This window comes from Erpetoichthys calabaricus, chromosome 1 (genome assembly GCF_900747795.2).
Source record: "Erpetoichthys calabaricus chromosome 1, fErpCal1.3, whole genome shotgun sequence".
NCBI lineage: Eukaryota > Metazoa > Chordata > Cladistia > Polypteriformes > Polypteridae > Erpetoichthys > Erpetoichthys calabaricus.
This window is the reverse complement of record NC_041394.2, coordinates 317,121,131-317,134,870: the sequence shown is the minus strand read 5'-3', so window position 1 is coordinate 317,134,870 and position 13,740 is coordinate 317,121,131. Positions and strand designations below refer to the sequence as shown.

Sequence of the window (13,740 nt, the reverse complement as noted above, 5' to 3'; positions counted from 1 at the left end):
AAAAATCAGGCTGCTTTCCAGGGTTACAGTAGGACTCTCCTGCTCAATGCATTGAAATTTTTAAAATTTTTAATAAAAAAAATGCTGGATCTCAAAGAAGTGGATCAATTTACTGTACTTTAGGCTTAATCATTTTAATGACATGTGAACTCCTCATTTTTATATAAGAACACAAGAAATTTGACAGCCGAGTGGGGACCATTCAGCCCATCAAGCTTCTCGGTTTAGCTAAGATACCCCAATATCAATATCTCAAAGGTTGTCAAGATTTCTGCACAACTCCATGTCTTGGTAGCTGATTCCAGATTGCCAGTAAAGTATATAAACGTACCGCACAATTCAGTAACTGCTCCAATTTCAGTAAATCCATATACAATAAATCAAATGACTGCCAAAACAACATCTTGTTGGAACATTTGCAGACTTTTAGGAGGGCAGTTGACACACTTCAGGCTGAATAGTAAGTGAGGAGAAGGTGAAGGTGAACTTCAACTTGCAGACAGCATTTCAAAGATCTTGTAGATCCTCACCTCACTTGGTGAGGAGTGCAGTGCAGTGTATTTATGAGGTGGCCACGATAGATTAGCTCTGTGAAGAGGATTGCTTGCATTCTGTTTTGTGTGTTGTATTTATGTCATTTTTGATGTCCATTGCACAAGCAACCTACTTGGAAGCGGGTGTCTCTCTGAATTGACCTTCCTAAGATATCGTCCATTTTTGTTCTCCTTACAAGGTTTTTATTTGGGAGAATTTTCTTATGTTCTTAGAGCTGACAGAAAACATGGCCTATTAAACCCCAATGTGTGTAATTTTGGGCTTTACAAGAAATACATTGTTGTTGTATCAAGTGACTCCGTGAAAAACCCGAACTACAAAGAGGACTATTTCATTTATGTTAGGTAGAATGCCCAGAGGGGACTGGGCGGTCTCGTGGCCTGGAACCCCTACAGATTTTATTTTTTTCTCCAGCCTTCTGGAGTTTTTTTTTGTTTTTTCTGTCCACCCTGGCCATCGGACCTTACTCCTTTCTATGTTAATTAATGTTGTCTTATTTTAATTTCTTATTTTGTCTTTTATTTTTCTTCTCTTCATTATGTAAAGCACTTTGAGCTACTTTTTGTATGAAAATGTGCTATATAAATAAATGTTGTTGTTGTTATTGTTGTAGCCTCATAAATGCACCCCAAAGTGTCTCCCCCTGCAGCCGGACTAAACACTGTGGGCAGAGAATTGAGGAGTGCTCCAGTTCTGTGTCATCACATCATGAGAACTTGAATTTGTTCCAATGAATGTAAGTAAAACTGCCAACATACATTACAATATTTCTTTTTTGCCATTATGGTGAATATACTTTCCAAATTACTAAAATTACCTACACCTTTCAGTATTTGTGAAGTGGTGTCCTTCCAGTACTGATAAAGAATAAGAAGTGAAGAGGGACTGTCAGTGGGATGCCTGCGGTCTTCTTGAGTTTGGTCTACTTTGTCATTCAGCTGGCGGATTATTAGAAAGCCATGTATGAGCTCTATGAAGAACTTACAGTATGAACAGTCCGCTCCAGTTTAGGATTAGTCATTTCTGATCAGACCTCTACTTTGTTTGAACACTTAGACTGTTTGAATTTGTTTTCTGTAAATGATTTATGCTGCCGCAAGAACATTTAAACCTTCCAAACTAGACAATCTGCTGAGTTAGCACAAGCGTGGCAGAATGCCGTCTGACACTACTATTGATTTAAAATCCTTCAAGTATTAGCCTCATTTTGAATTCAGCTTTTCTTTTCTGAACCATGCTGACCTTCAGGCTGCATACTGATCCCTTTTACTCAATTTCAAAAAGCTTTCATTAGATTTCCTAAAATTATTTTATGGCTAAAGTCTCAGATATTTCATTATATGGCAGCTTCTGTAAATTGTCAGAAAATAAAGCTTGAAACCTGCTTTCATTTTTTCCTTTTTATATGTAAAATGTCAGCTAAACCTTGAATTCTTTCAGTTTTGGAACCACCTTATTCTATTACAAGGTTGCAGAGAGCAAGGATCTAATCCAATCACGCACAACTCCTTATATCAGTTCAATATATGATATAAGCACCAATCGACCTAACACAGTGTCTTTGAGATGTGGCAGCAAGAAATGAGAATGAGAAAAAATTTCACAAACAATCCTGGAGAACAGGAAACGCGACCCAGACAGCGGCCTTTGGGCAGTGGCGCTAGTTACTATACCACCTGATACCAGTATGTAGTGCTTCCAAAATATCAGACAGACAGATAGGAAAGACACTATATAATGGAAAGAGTTAATGGTAATAGATACAGAGAGACTGACGGAAAAGGCACTTTATAATGGAAATAATTAAATTCAGACAGACAGACAGACAGATAGATAAAGGAACCATATAATGGAAATGCTTAATGGTGACAGATAGATATTAAAGGCACTATATAACAGATAAATAGGTATGAAGGCAAAGGCATATTCGATATTCATCAATTCTCTTAACTTCCTTATTGACTAACAGATAGGACCAAAGGCAGGCAGATTAGATCTGATAGCATTTATCCAAAAACATAATCAATCAGCAACATTTAAGAGGAAGTATTTTTATTTAAAGAATAGCTTTCCTTAAATACAGGGTTAACAATAACTTTCAAAACTAAGGGCCCTTTTTTATTAAAATTTGGAATATTTTATCTTGCTAGCTTTTAGGGAAGCCATTGTTTAACTCGCCTTCCTCTGCACCTCCCACATTTCTTTCTATTCACTACAACGACGCTGGCCTATTTTTAAAACCTGTTGAGTAATGGAATTTCTAATAATGAAAGGGTTTCAAAAATAGACTGCCGCAGGCTGATCCCTCGCAGTGAATTCTGGAAGATGTACAATAACCTCTGCTACCTTCCCAGAATGAAAAGGATTTCTTTGTGACATTTTAAATGCAATATACGAGACCTTTATGAAATCCTTGTGACTTAATATGCAGAATTGTAATGCTTCCTTAATAAGATGCCCACCATTGTATTTCAGAAACCTTTAAATTAGGTTTGAACTTCCTGTTCACTATAAATTATCAATATTGAAAAAGCAGTTGGCATAGAGCTTAAACTTACCATAAGTAAAGATGTGAAGTGTATAATAAACATGTGCCTTGCCATGCTGTGCTGTAAAGGCCGATTAAAAAATCAAATGAGTCTTCTTACCTTTTGCTTGTTTGTGTCTGCGCTCTTTAACATATTTATCGATCTAAAGTATTTTTTCCCCCTACATCACAAAGACCCTGTCCAGTTTTTAACTGTGGGGCTCTCAGTGCTTGACAGATTTTCATTCCCAATGATTTCTTAATTAGATGTCAATATTTGGTGTTAATGGAACTTCATTTTTTTAATTCTAAATCTTGTTAGTGTTTTCCCTCTGCTAAGTCAGATCTTCCTAATGCTGCAGGATTTTGCTTTCTGAGAACATCATTCAATGTTCAGTGGACTGGAGTAGATTAGTAACTCTCGGACCTTCTCTTATTGGTACCGTGGTTTTTGACAAATGCTTTATAAGGAACACGCACAGGTGTCTGTTACCTGGCCAGCTATTGGCTCCTTTCTCATTTGTGCTTCATTGTTATTTGGCAGTTTACTAAATAAATGTAAGGCAGTTTGGGAAAGTGCACCTGACTTGTAACAAACCAAATGAATAAGAAAACTGCATCTATAAAAGTCTGTTACATTCGAAACAATTACTAGATTCTAATTGAGAAATTATTTCAACAAAAACCTACTGAGTCTGAGGACTCTCGCCCTTCACAGTGGGGTGCTGGATGGGCCATTGTTAGAAATGGGTGGTGCAGAACGTTTGACTATTCAGATCTTCTGTTAACATGTTGTTAAGAGACCCTTTACATCATTAGTCCGCCTGATTCAGAGCAGGATAACTCCTGACTAATGATATTAGTGTATTTCACATGAATTGTGGTATTTTGATGTTTCTAGTTTTCTGTACTGGTTATCAAAAGCTTTTCCACCTTATTATGTGAATAAAATTGCGGAGAAAGGTATTGTACTGCAGTGCATAGTTAGCTGTCCTTATATGGTGTAAGGACCTGACATCTCCAACATCACACCACAAGTATCTTCTTTGCTCAGGGCCAAGTTGAAGGACTGACCCTTTAAACATGTGGTTCACAATCTTAGCAATGAGGATGAGGATAACATCGCTCTTCAAAAATGTATATGGATGTCATGGGTAGAGGCAATGGCTTCAGTTTTGTCCCATTATTACATCTTTACTGTGTGTATTGTCTGGAGCCCAGCTGATTAAACATGTGGCAGATCAGATCAGATGATAATGGGGCTCAGTAACCTAACTGGCATTGTCACTAGGGACACTGAGTCAGAGTGACCGAGCTCGACAAAATAGGCAGGATTCTGCACACATACAACCTGTGTGATCACTAAAGTGCAGGAAATGGCAGTCGAGAAAGCTGTTGTGATTTCACACAGCAGAAAAACCTTATTTGTTCTTAGGCAATAAATATATTACGTTCACAATGCCAATGTCAAAAGATTTTTCTCTAAGCTTAGCTAAAAGTTGATTAAAATCAAGGAGCTTCATACAAAGGATTAAAGAAAAGTCAAAGAGCTATTGACTGTTGAAAATGCTGATAGACTTCAATTCATAAATGATTGCTGGTCATGCTCTACTCATTGTTTTAATGCACACTAGAAGACAGTCCAAATTATTTGGAATGTAAAAACCACAATGGCAGCCCATTCAGAGAGCACATCTCCAAAGTGTTTGTGACAATGCTGGACTTGGGGAAAACTGAATGTGATCGCGTATTACTGGTGCTGTGTGACAGTAGTTGAAACACGATGAACAGCCAGCAGCTTACTGAAATGCCAGACCTATACTGCTCTGCACACCAGCTACAGCTTGTTATAAATGATGGGACTGAATCTCAAAAACATGGGAAATACATCCTGGCCGAACTTCAGAGGTGTGCTGCACACTTCCATCATTCTGTGGCTGCCCAACAACACCTTGCTGCAAGAGCTTGGCCTGCCCATATACTATACAAGCAGTTCCAACATGATGGAATTTCTCACTACACAAGTAAGCCCGCGATTCGCTAGCAAATTGGAAATCCTAGAATGGCAATCAGTTTCTGTTCCGTCCGATATGTGGATGGATGACATATCATGGAGGGCGGGTGCGTCCGGGGAAATGTCATTTAATCCAATAGGCATATCTGTACTAAAGCGGTTTCGTTTTGTGGAGACGTGAGTCTGTTGCCTTCGCTGACACCGACCGCTTCAACAGGTTGTGTTGTTTGGGGGCCACCTACTGACTCTGGGAGGCCGCTGCGTCTGACTGTGGGGCGAGCGCCACAGCGCAATATGCGCCTCGGTGGGAAGCCGCTGCGCAAAGACATATCATGGAGGGTATATGCGGTGGTGTGGGAGGTCGCGTCCGGGCGGCCGTACAACCTGGCGTGCATGCTTTACTTCAGGTGTAGTTCACAGGTCGTAGTGTCGTTTCTGTGTTTTCTTTGGTTTGAGCCGTGACTCCTTTCGCAAGCGCGTTGTAGGCGCGCGTGTTGTCACAGCATGAACCTTTGGTTTGAGCCGTGACTCCTTTCGCAAGAACGTTGTAGGTGCGTGCGTTGTCACAGTTGGTGTGTGCCGTGACTCCTTTCGCAAGCACGTTGTAGGCGCGCGCGTTGTCACAACATGGACCTTTGGGGTTTCCGTACATCTGGTGAGCCCTGCGCCCTGCACCCATCCGGTTTACAACCTTCGGTTAGTAATATGGATATGATGCAAAGGATGCTGGAACAGAAGAGGGCATTGACAGCATATAAGTGACTATAGCCATTTCACTTGGCCAACTGCTGATGAATGGGATGTTATAGGCAACCAGGTAGACATTTTTAGCCCATTTGAGGAGATAACACTTGAAGTAGCAAGCAGGATACAACTATCTTATGAATCCTGCCAGCATTTAATAATAATAATAATAATAAATTTTATTTATATTGCACTTTATATTTTAGCAATCCCAAAGTGCTACAGAGTAAAAATAGAATAATAAAATAAAAAAGAACAGAAGAGTCTATAAAATACTTTAACAAAATGACTTTCTAAAAAGATGAGTTTTTAGGTTTCGCTTAAAGGCCTCAGTCGACTGTGGGGCTCTCAGGTAATCAGGGAGGGCATTCCACAGCCTCGGCGCCACCGATGAAAACGCCCCGTCACCCATGCTGCTGAGCTTAGTTCTGGGGACTTGAAGAGTGTTAGTGAGTACAGAGCGGAGGGAACGTAAGGAGTTATGGGGGGTAAGGAGTTCCTGTAGATAAAGAGGGGCATGTCCATAAATGCACTGATGGGTAAGAAGGGAGACCTTGTACTCTATTCTGAATGAAACAGGGAGCCAGTGAAGGGTTTTCAGGATTGGGGTGATGTGATCATACTTTCGCACCCTCATCAGGATCCTGGCAGCGCTGTTCTGAATATACTGGAGTCTCTGGATACTCTTGCCAGGAATCCCAATGAGGAGTGCATTACAGTAATCCAGCCTGGAAGAGACAAAGGCATGGACGAGCTTCTCTGCATCTGCCAGGGTGAGTAATGGGCGGAGTTTGGCGATGTTCTTGAGATGGTAAAAAGATGACTTACAGAGATATTTGATGTGGGTGTCAAAAGTAAGTTGGGAGTCCATTCTAACACCCAAATTAGTAACAGATGTGGAAAGAGGAATATTTTGGCCAGAGAAAGTAATACTGGTGATGGTAGAAGAGCGAAGATGATGTGATGTACCAACTAAGATGGCTTCTGTTTTGGATCTGTTCAACTGAAGAAAATTGAGCCTCATCCATGCCTCTATCTCCTCCAGGCAGGTAGACAATGTAGATGTTGGCAGAGGAGCAGTAGAGGAGGTGGGAGTAGTCCTGAGGTAAAGCTGAGTGTCATCGGCATAGCAATGGAACGATAAACCATGTCTGCCAATGACAGTTCCAAGGGGGAGCATGTAGATAGTAAAAAGGATAGGGCCCAGCACAGAGCCCTGTGGAACACCACAGGCGACGTTGTGGGTGTGGGACTTTGCGCTGCCAAGGGCGACATGCTCAGTTCTGCCAGTCAGGTATGATGTAAACCAATTTAGAACAATTCCTGAGAGTCCAATAGTGTATTGCAGGCGGTGAAGAAGGATGCTATGGTCTATTGTGTCAAAAGCAGCTGTCAGGTCAAGGAGGATAAGTAGTGAAGGTGAACCAGTATCTGCCGTCATCAGAAGATCATTGGTGACCCTGACCAGGGCATTTGAAGTTTTGAAAGATCCTTCAGTTTGCTGGTCCCTAAACTCGGGAAATTCTGATGATAAGGAAAACCACAGAGAGTCTCAAACAGAGAATTCAAGCATGAGAGTGAGGAAAGAGGTTGTCCTTGGATGTCTGCTTTACCCTCACTAGAAAGGCCGACCATTGAATGAATAGCTCAAATCCAAGTTTAAAGCCTAGATGGACAAAGAAGTACTGAGGGCTGCATGACCTGAGAAACCATCAATAGGCGCTCCAGAAGAGAAAAGACCAAAGATGGATAAGACTCCATCTGTATCGGACAACCTACATGAGACCATACTGTTCTCGGAGACCCATCCTGAATCAGTTGCACCTGAAGGTGTCTGCAAGGACCTGAAGACAGGAAGTCAGTCAATCCTTTGAGTGGCAGAGACTCAACTGGATCTGCTTTGAGTCTTCTCTGTGTAGGAAAAGCAATTGTTGGCTTTTTCTCCATCATAAGTGTACAATAAGCGGGTGTTCAGTGTTAAGGGCATCACTTATGAGGACAAGAGGCGCTGTCGCCATGGCGTAAATGTGGAGAAGCTGGACTTCCTGTGTTATAACCTCCTTTTACTGGAATGGGTGAATTAGTTTGACTGTGTTACTTATATTAGCTACTCTTTACAATAATTCAGTCTTTTTGTTTCATCTATTATTTTGTAAACAGAATGGAATTTATCTTATTCAATTATACCGATATAGTTTAATTCAGAGGTACATTGTTCTTGCTATATATACCGTAATCTATTTATGTGGATATCTAATTTTCTGAATAATTGTTGATTGACACTTTTTGTACATATTTAAACAAATCTAATTTGTGTGCATATTTTGTTATGAAATATTGCTTATTGGAAATCACAGACTGACTCCATTTATCTGCGTTGGCTGCAAAATCAATGATCGGTCAGGCTCTAGTAATGTCCTTTCCAACTGTTCTTTAATGGGTAACTGCACCTTGAAACACTCCCATTTTGACAAGTCTCCCAGTGCATGTTGTCCAAGAGTCCGGCAACCTAATAACCTTCAAAAGCAGTTCTACTTCATTGTCTAGCCTCAAAAAGATGTCCAGGTTATTTTTCCCTCATTCTTACTGCATTTCACTTTATTCTAAGTTTGTTAGCACTCCTGGCTGACACACAAACCACAAATTTCCAATTAGAAAGATTTATGCATTTTTGCCATCCGAGTGTGAATGATAAACCTTTAGAAAATGATCTGAAAACTCTAATATGAGTGGAAAACGTTGAAAATGACAGCAGCGTTCTTACATTTATCCATAGTAAGGCTTAGTTTGGACACAGCCTTAGCCACACTAGCCTTTCCATTCACTCAGTCAGGTTGGACTCGATCAGCATGCTGTGTATGGATGGCCTCTGGCTATTTTAATATTCTATAATTGTGATGTCAAAGCCAAGCGGAGAGCAGGTCTCTACGGTACGTAGTAAATGATCTAGATAAAGGAAGTGTATGTTCAAACAAAACCAAAATTAATTTATATGGTGCAAAGAGCCAAATTAATTATAAATTTAGAAATCTAAGCAGATGTTTCCCTAAAAAAATGCATACGCTCAAACAGTTCTCTTGTATACACATCTGCTGATAAACAGTAAGGTGATGAGGGATAATAAACTGCTTGATCCAGTATACTGGATGGATTTCTTCATGTGGTGTGGATTTAAAAAATAATGTTTTATCAATATGTTAAAATTTGTGCAAACATATTTAGATAAATAAATGTGCACATTTATGCACACAAAAGAAAACAGAAAGTGAGATTTTATATTGGTTGTTAGTGTGTTAAAGGTAGGGTCTTTTGTATAATCAATGAGTTTAAGCTCCTTTATAAATATTACCCAGAGTGATGCAGGTCATTGACACATTAAGTGGGTTTGATAATGTAGGTATGTTTAAAGACACTGATTTGAAATTGGGGGAGGACAGAGCACCCATGGCTTGTCCTGTGTTTGCCTGGATGCAGTGTGGGGAAGTGAGTGAGATAGAAGAAGATGTTTTATTAGTTAAAGCCACAGAAGTTCATACCTGTTATCTAAACTATTCGAGTATCTCAGTGGTAACAACTGTTTGGGCAGATTATAAGTAAACCTTTTCACATACTGTAAGTAATCCTTAATATATTTGGTTTTTGATGAAAAATGTATTTGAGTCTAAACATTATACAAGAAACGTTATTCTGGTGTCTAAAGAAACCATTTTCAACTGGGATATAGATTTTTAGCCATATTGTCCACTTCTAAAGGTATTTAATAAAGGTATTTGCACACTTTTTGCCCTGCTTTATGATGTGAATTGGTTGGGGTGACTACATGGAATGGCAGTTTAGATGCAGAATAACAAAAAGGTTTCCCATCTCTATGGAAAAGTGTGGTAAATCATGATATATCCATTTGTGCAAGAGCTAAGCATAAATGAAATAAAAAGGCAACAATGGGAAAGCAAAGGGTTCACACAGAAAACTCCAAATGCTACAGATTTTGTTGATGACATATTGAAACTGATATCACATTACAGTCGGAGGGGATGTCAATCTCGTCGGTGGAGGATGTCAGGTTACGGGACTAGAAATATCAGATTAGACGACCGCGTGATGAATTTCCAGCATAGATTCACATTTTCAATGTATTGGAAGCTTGCCCATTTTTTTGAATGGAAATAATGTGCTGCCTAATGAAGTCAGTACTCATCCGAAGGCTTCACAGATACTGCCAGTTCAGCCAAAATCTCAGCCCTTTCTTCTTTTGTTCCATTCCATTGTGGTGCGTAAAACACACAACATCAGACAGACGAGTCTCACTTCCGTTTGTCAGGTCCAAAACAGCCATCATTCTGTATTATTTGTCGCTACCATGATATCCATTGCAGTTCTTGCTAAGTGCTCATGGTTTTTTTTAACTCTGTCATATATGCAGCCCGGCCCTTATGACTTAAGATGAAATCAGACTTGTTTGTTTTTGTTGGGGCGAGTTGGTGACTGGTTGGATTTGGGCACTGGATATGTCAGAATGCTGCGACTGCCTCCGACTCACTAAAATTATGTAAAAAGTAATGCAAGTGAAATAATAAATAATAGTGGAACTGAAAATCACTGGAAAAGTTGTGTAATGTGACATGTCCTTAAGGTTTGCTTGCATCTCTTGGAACAACTACTCATTTTGTTATACCCACACAATCTGGCATGTCTGTTTGGCCTCAGCTATGGCACCAGGGAAGTCAACCTGTTGAAAAATGTTAATGCTGGAGCGAGCCATTAAACTTACTTACTATGCAGGCGTAATGTCATTCAAACTTTTTTAAAGTGGTGGGAAAGAACCATCACCAAAAAGTAAAGATTAAATGTTTGTAATTGAAGGAACAAACAGTCTGCTTAAGGATTAAACTAGAAAAGAGTGGTGGTTAGTGGGTTTGAACCCTGGCCTGCACATTGTCTGTGTGAAGTTGCGCACTTTCCTGTGCCTGTGTGTGTGTGTGTGTGTGTGTGTGTGTATGTGTGTGTGTGTGTTTTTTCCCTTAAGTTCTTCTCTTAAATCAACAGGCACAGAGAGATAGGCTGCTTCTTGCCTGGTGTCCACTATCATTACAGTAAATTTTGGCTCCTGCACCCTTTCCTTGCAGCTCTGTGCTGATCTTTACCGTTGTCAATAGACAGGGAAGGGCTGGCTAAATTTCTGTCAGCACACTTCTATTGAAATATCTTAGTTTAACTGCAAGTTTGTTTATTTGTAAAATGCGAGTCGTGGCAGATTAAGTGAGGATTACAATCTTCAGCCATGTAGGTTATAGACCAATGCCTTAATTATTCTGCATGGCAGTCAGGCTTGGTTTAAGCAGCTGATAAAGGCCTTTTACATTTTACCACCGGCCTCCTTCTCTGTTTAGCCTTCCTTCATAAAGATTACAATCTGGATATAAAATAATTTGTAATCCTGATTGATAACTCAAACGATAACATTTCATTTGACTTTTGTCCAGACCAGTGCAGGGATACTTGTGAAATTTGCTGATAAACGTGTCGCATTCTCAGATTTGTTACGTAGGATGCGGCCAAGTGCGATGTTTAATGGGTAAATCCCATTTATTTTCAAGAGTCATATCATAAAAAGGGAATTCTGTGTTTACATTTTTAGGAAGTTAAAGGGGACCTGAGGACCTGGGTTTGCTTCCCGGGTCCTCCCTGTGTGAAGTTTGCATGTTCTCCCCGTGTCAGCGTGGGTTTCCTCCGGGCGCTCCGGTTTCCTCCCACAGTCCAAAGACATGCTGGTTAGGTGGATTGGCGATTCTAAATTGGCCCTAGTGTGTGCTTGGTGTGTTTGTGTGTGTCCTGCGGTGGGTTGGCACCCTGCCCGGGATTGGTTCCTGCCTTGTGCCCTGTGTTGGCTGGGATTGGCTCCAGCAGACCCCCGTGACTCTGTGTTAGGATTCAGCGGGTTGGATAATGGATGGATGGATAATTTACTAAATAAAAACTGGTCAGACAGAGCACAATCTCAATTTTAATTTGACATCCTAATATGTATTGTGCGACATCATCTTGGCTCGGATTGCTAAGAAATCAGAAGCAACAGTAATTGAATATTAGAGTCAATGAAGGCTTCTTGATACTAACTATATAATTTCTGCAACAGCTTTGATGTCAAAAATTACATAACAGCTTAATGCCAGTTGGGCACAGAATTTCTTCTCTGGCCTATGGTGTCCTTTCTTTGGATCCTGGATGTTCTTGATATTCTTTCTAATTCCTAAACCAATATTCTTATCAGCTTTTTTTCTAGGACACTGATACTTCAAAGGGTTTTGCATTCAAACCTGGTATGAAGAGATTTGCAGCATTCAAAAAAAAAAATGAAAATTGGATTTAGGTTGGTAAAAGCTCCAGGGACCTCTCTGCTTGGCCCAAGAAAATATATTCGAGAAATACAATTTATGCAGGAAGTCATGGAGATTAGTAGTCTTTGGAGTACGCACTGGATGCTCATTAAATTGTTATCTCTTTCACACATGAGCACATTTTGGCTAGATTTGGAAGAGGGTGAGCTAATGAAAGTTGGCCCGCAGCCTCAAATCCATTGCTCGAAAAGCAACATTTTATCACTGCCTTTAGGCTGAGCACTCTTTGTTCGGCGAGAGAATCACCCCTGCCAATTTCAATGAGATCAACTCCCACCACCTAGATAAATAAATCTAGTCTTAATGAAACCCAAATTGTGGGAAAGTCAATGTCACATACAAGGTTACGCTGTAAGGCCTGAGGGGAGTTCTTACCTCTTGTGGCAACTCTAGCTTTGAGCGGTCAGTTCCTTCTTTGGACTGAAGTCCCATCAGGTAGGGGACTGGGGCATCAAGGAAGTGAAGAAGTGAAGCTGGGAGGATAGGGACATAAACGTGTTGCCACTGGAATGGGAAAAGAAGTGCAGTAATCCCTTCAGCCACTGTCATCAGGCGCTGGTAATCTGCCAAGAGATGCACAAAAAATCATTTAAGGATATATTTCTAAATTCAGAAAGCAGTATTAGTAAAGAAAACATCACTGTAAGATGCCTCTGTAGTGTTTATATGGCAAAGATAAGATAATTCATAGACAGTACATCAAAGTGATCTGCTGGATGGATTGGCATCTGGCTACAATAAGTTTGCCTGGTTTGGGGAAGCAACAGTTTCTAACTTTCCATGTGGCAACTACCAAGATACCTGAAGATACAGGCAGGAAAAAATTACATACACAACTTAAAAGACACACATTTACTGTTTTGTTTTTCCCCGTGCGACTCTAGGCAGGTTGAGCCAACTCAGTCAGAGTCACACAGGGAGTCAAAGGTGGGGACTGAACCTGTGAACCTCTCTGCCTGGTCACTGCTTGTGTGGAGTACTCAATGTCTTTCATTGCCTCTGTAGCTTTTGCACTCACATCCTAATAATGTACATATCAGGTTAGCTGGTGATTCTATATTGGCTTTGTAAAAACTGTGAATTTCCCCTTGGGATTAATAAAGTATCTATCTATCTATCTATCTATCTATCTATCTATCTAAAAACAAGCGTGAATGGCTCTGTACTCAGTAATGCCGGGATAGATCCCAGCTCCCCATGACCCTCATATGGACAAGCAGTTTCACAAAATGGATTTAAAGAAAGATTGTAAATTACTTTTTACATTAAATTAAATGTCTTTAAGCACAGGAACGTGTGGCTCCTTTCTAAATCAGGTCCGTCACTCAAAAGCGCAGCTCACACTCTTAGCACTTATAGCAAGCACTGTGAACTAAGCAGTGGGTATGAGAGAAAAATTCTCGGGAAGAGCAAATGAACTCTGCTGCCTTTAGGACTTAGTCTGTACAAAGTCTGTACCAAGTCCAATGGCCTTTTATGTCATGAATGTTTAAAGTCAAAAC

The 13,740-nt window shown here is 40.2% G+C and overlaps 1 protein-coding gene across 6 annotated transcripts in view; it reads right to left on the bottom strand.

Annotated features, from left to right (window-relative positions):
- The window catches only part of dennd5b (DENN/MADD domain containing 5B), a 323,422-nt gene that overhangs the window by 95,496 nt on the left and 214,186 nt on the right, over window positions 1-13,740 (bottom strand). For all 6 annotated transcript variants that reach the window (XM_051928951.1, XM_028817827.2, XM_028817798.2 and 3 more), the window contains one exon: window positions 12,614-12,801. In XM_051928951.1, the coding sequence (XP_051784911.1) occupies window positions 12,614-12,801 (188 nt within the window). The remainder of the gene's footprint in view (window positions 1-12,613; window positions 12,802-13,740) is intronic.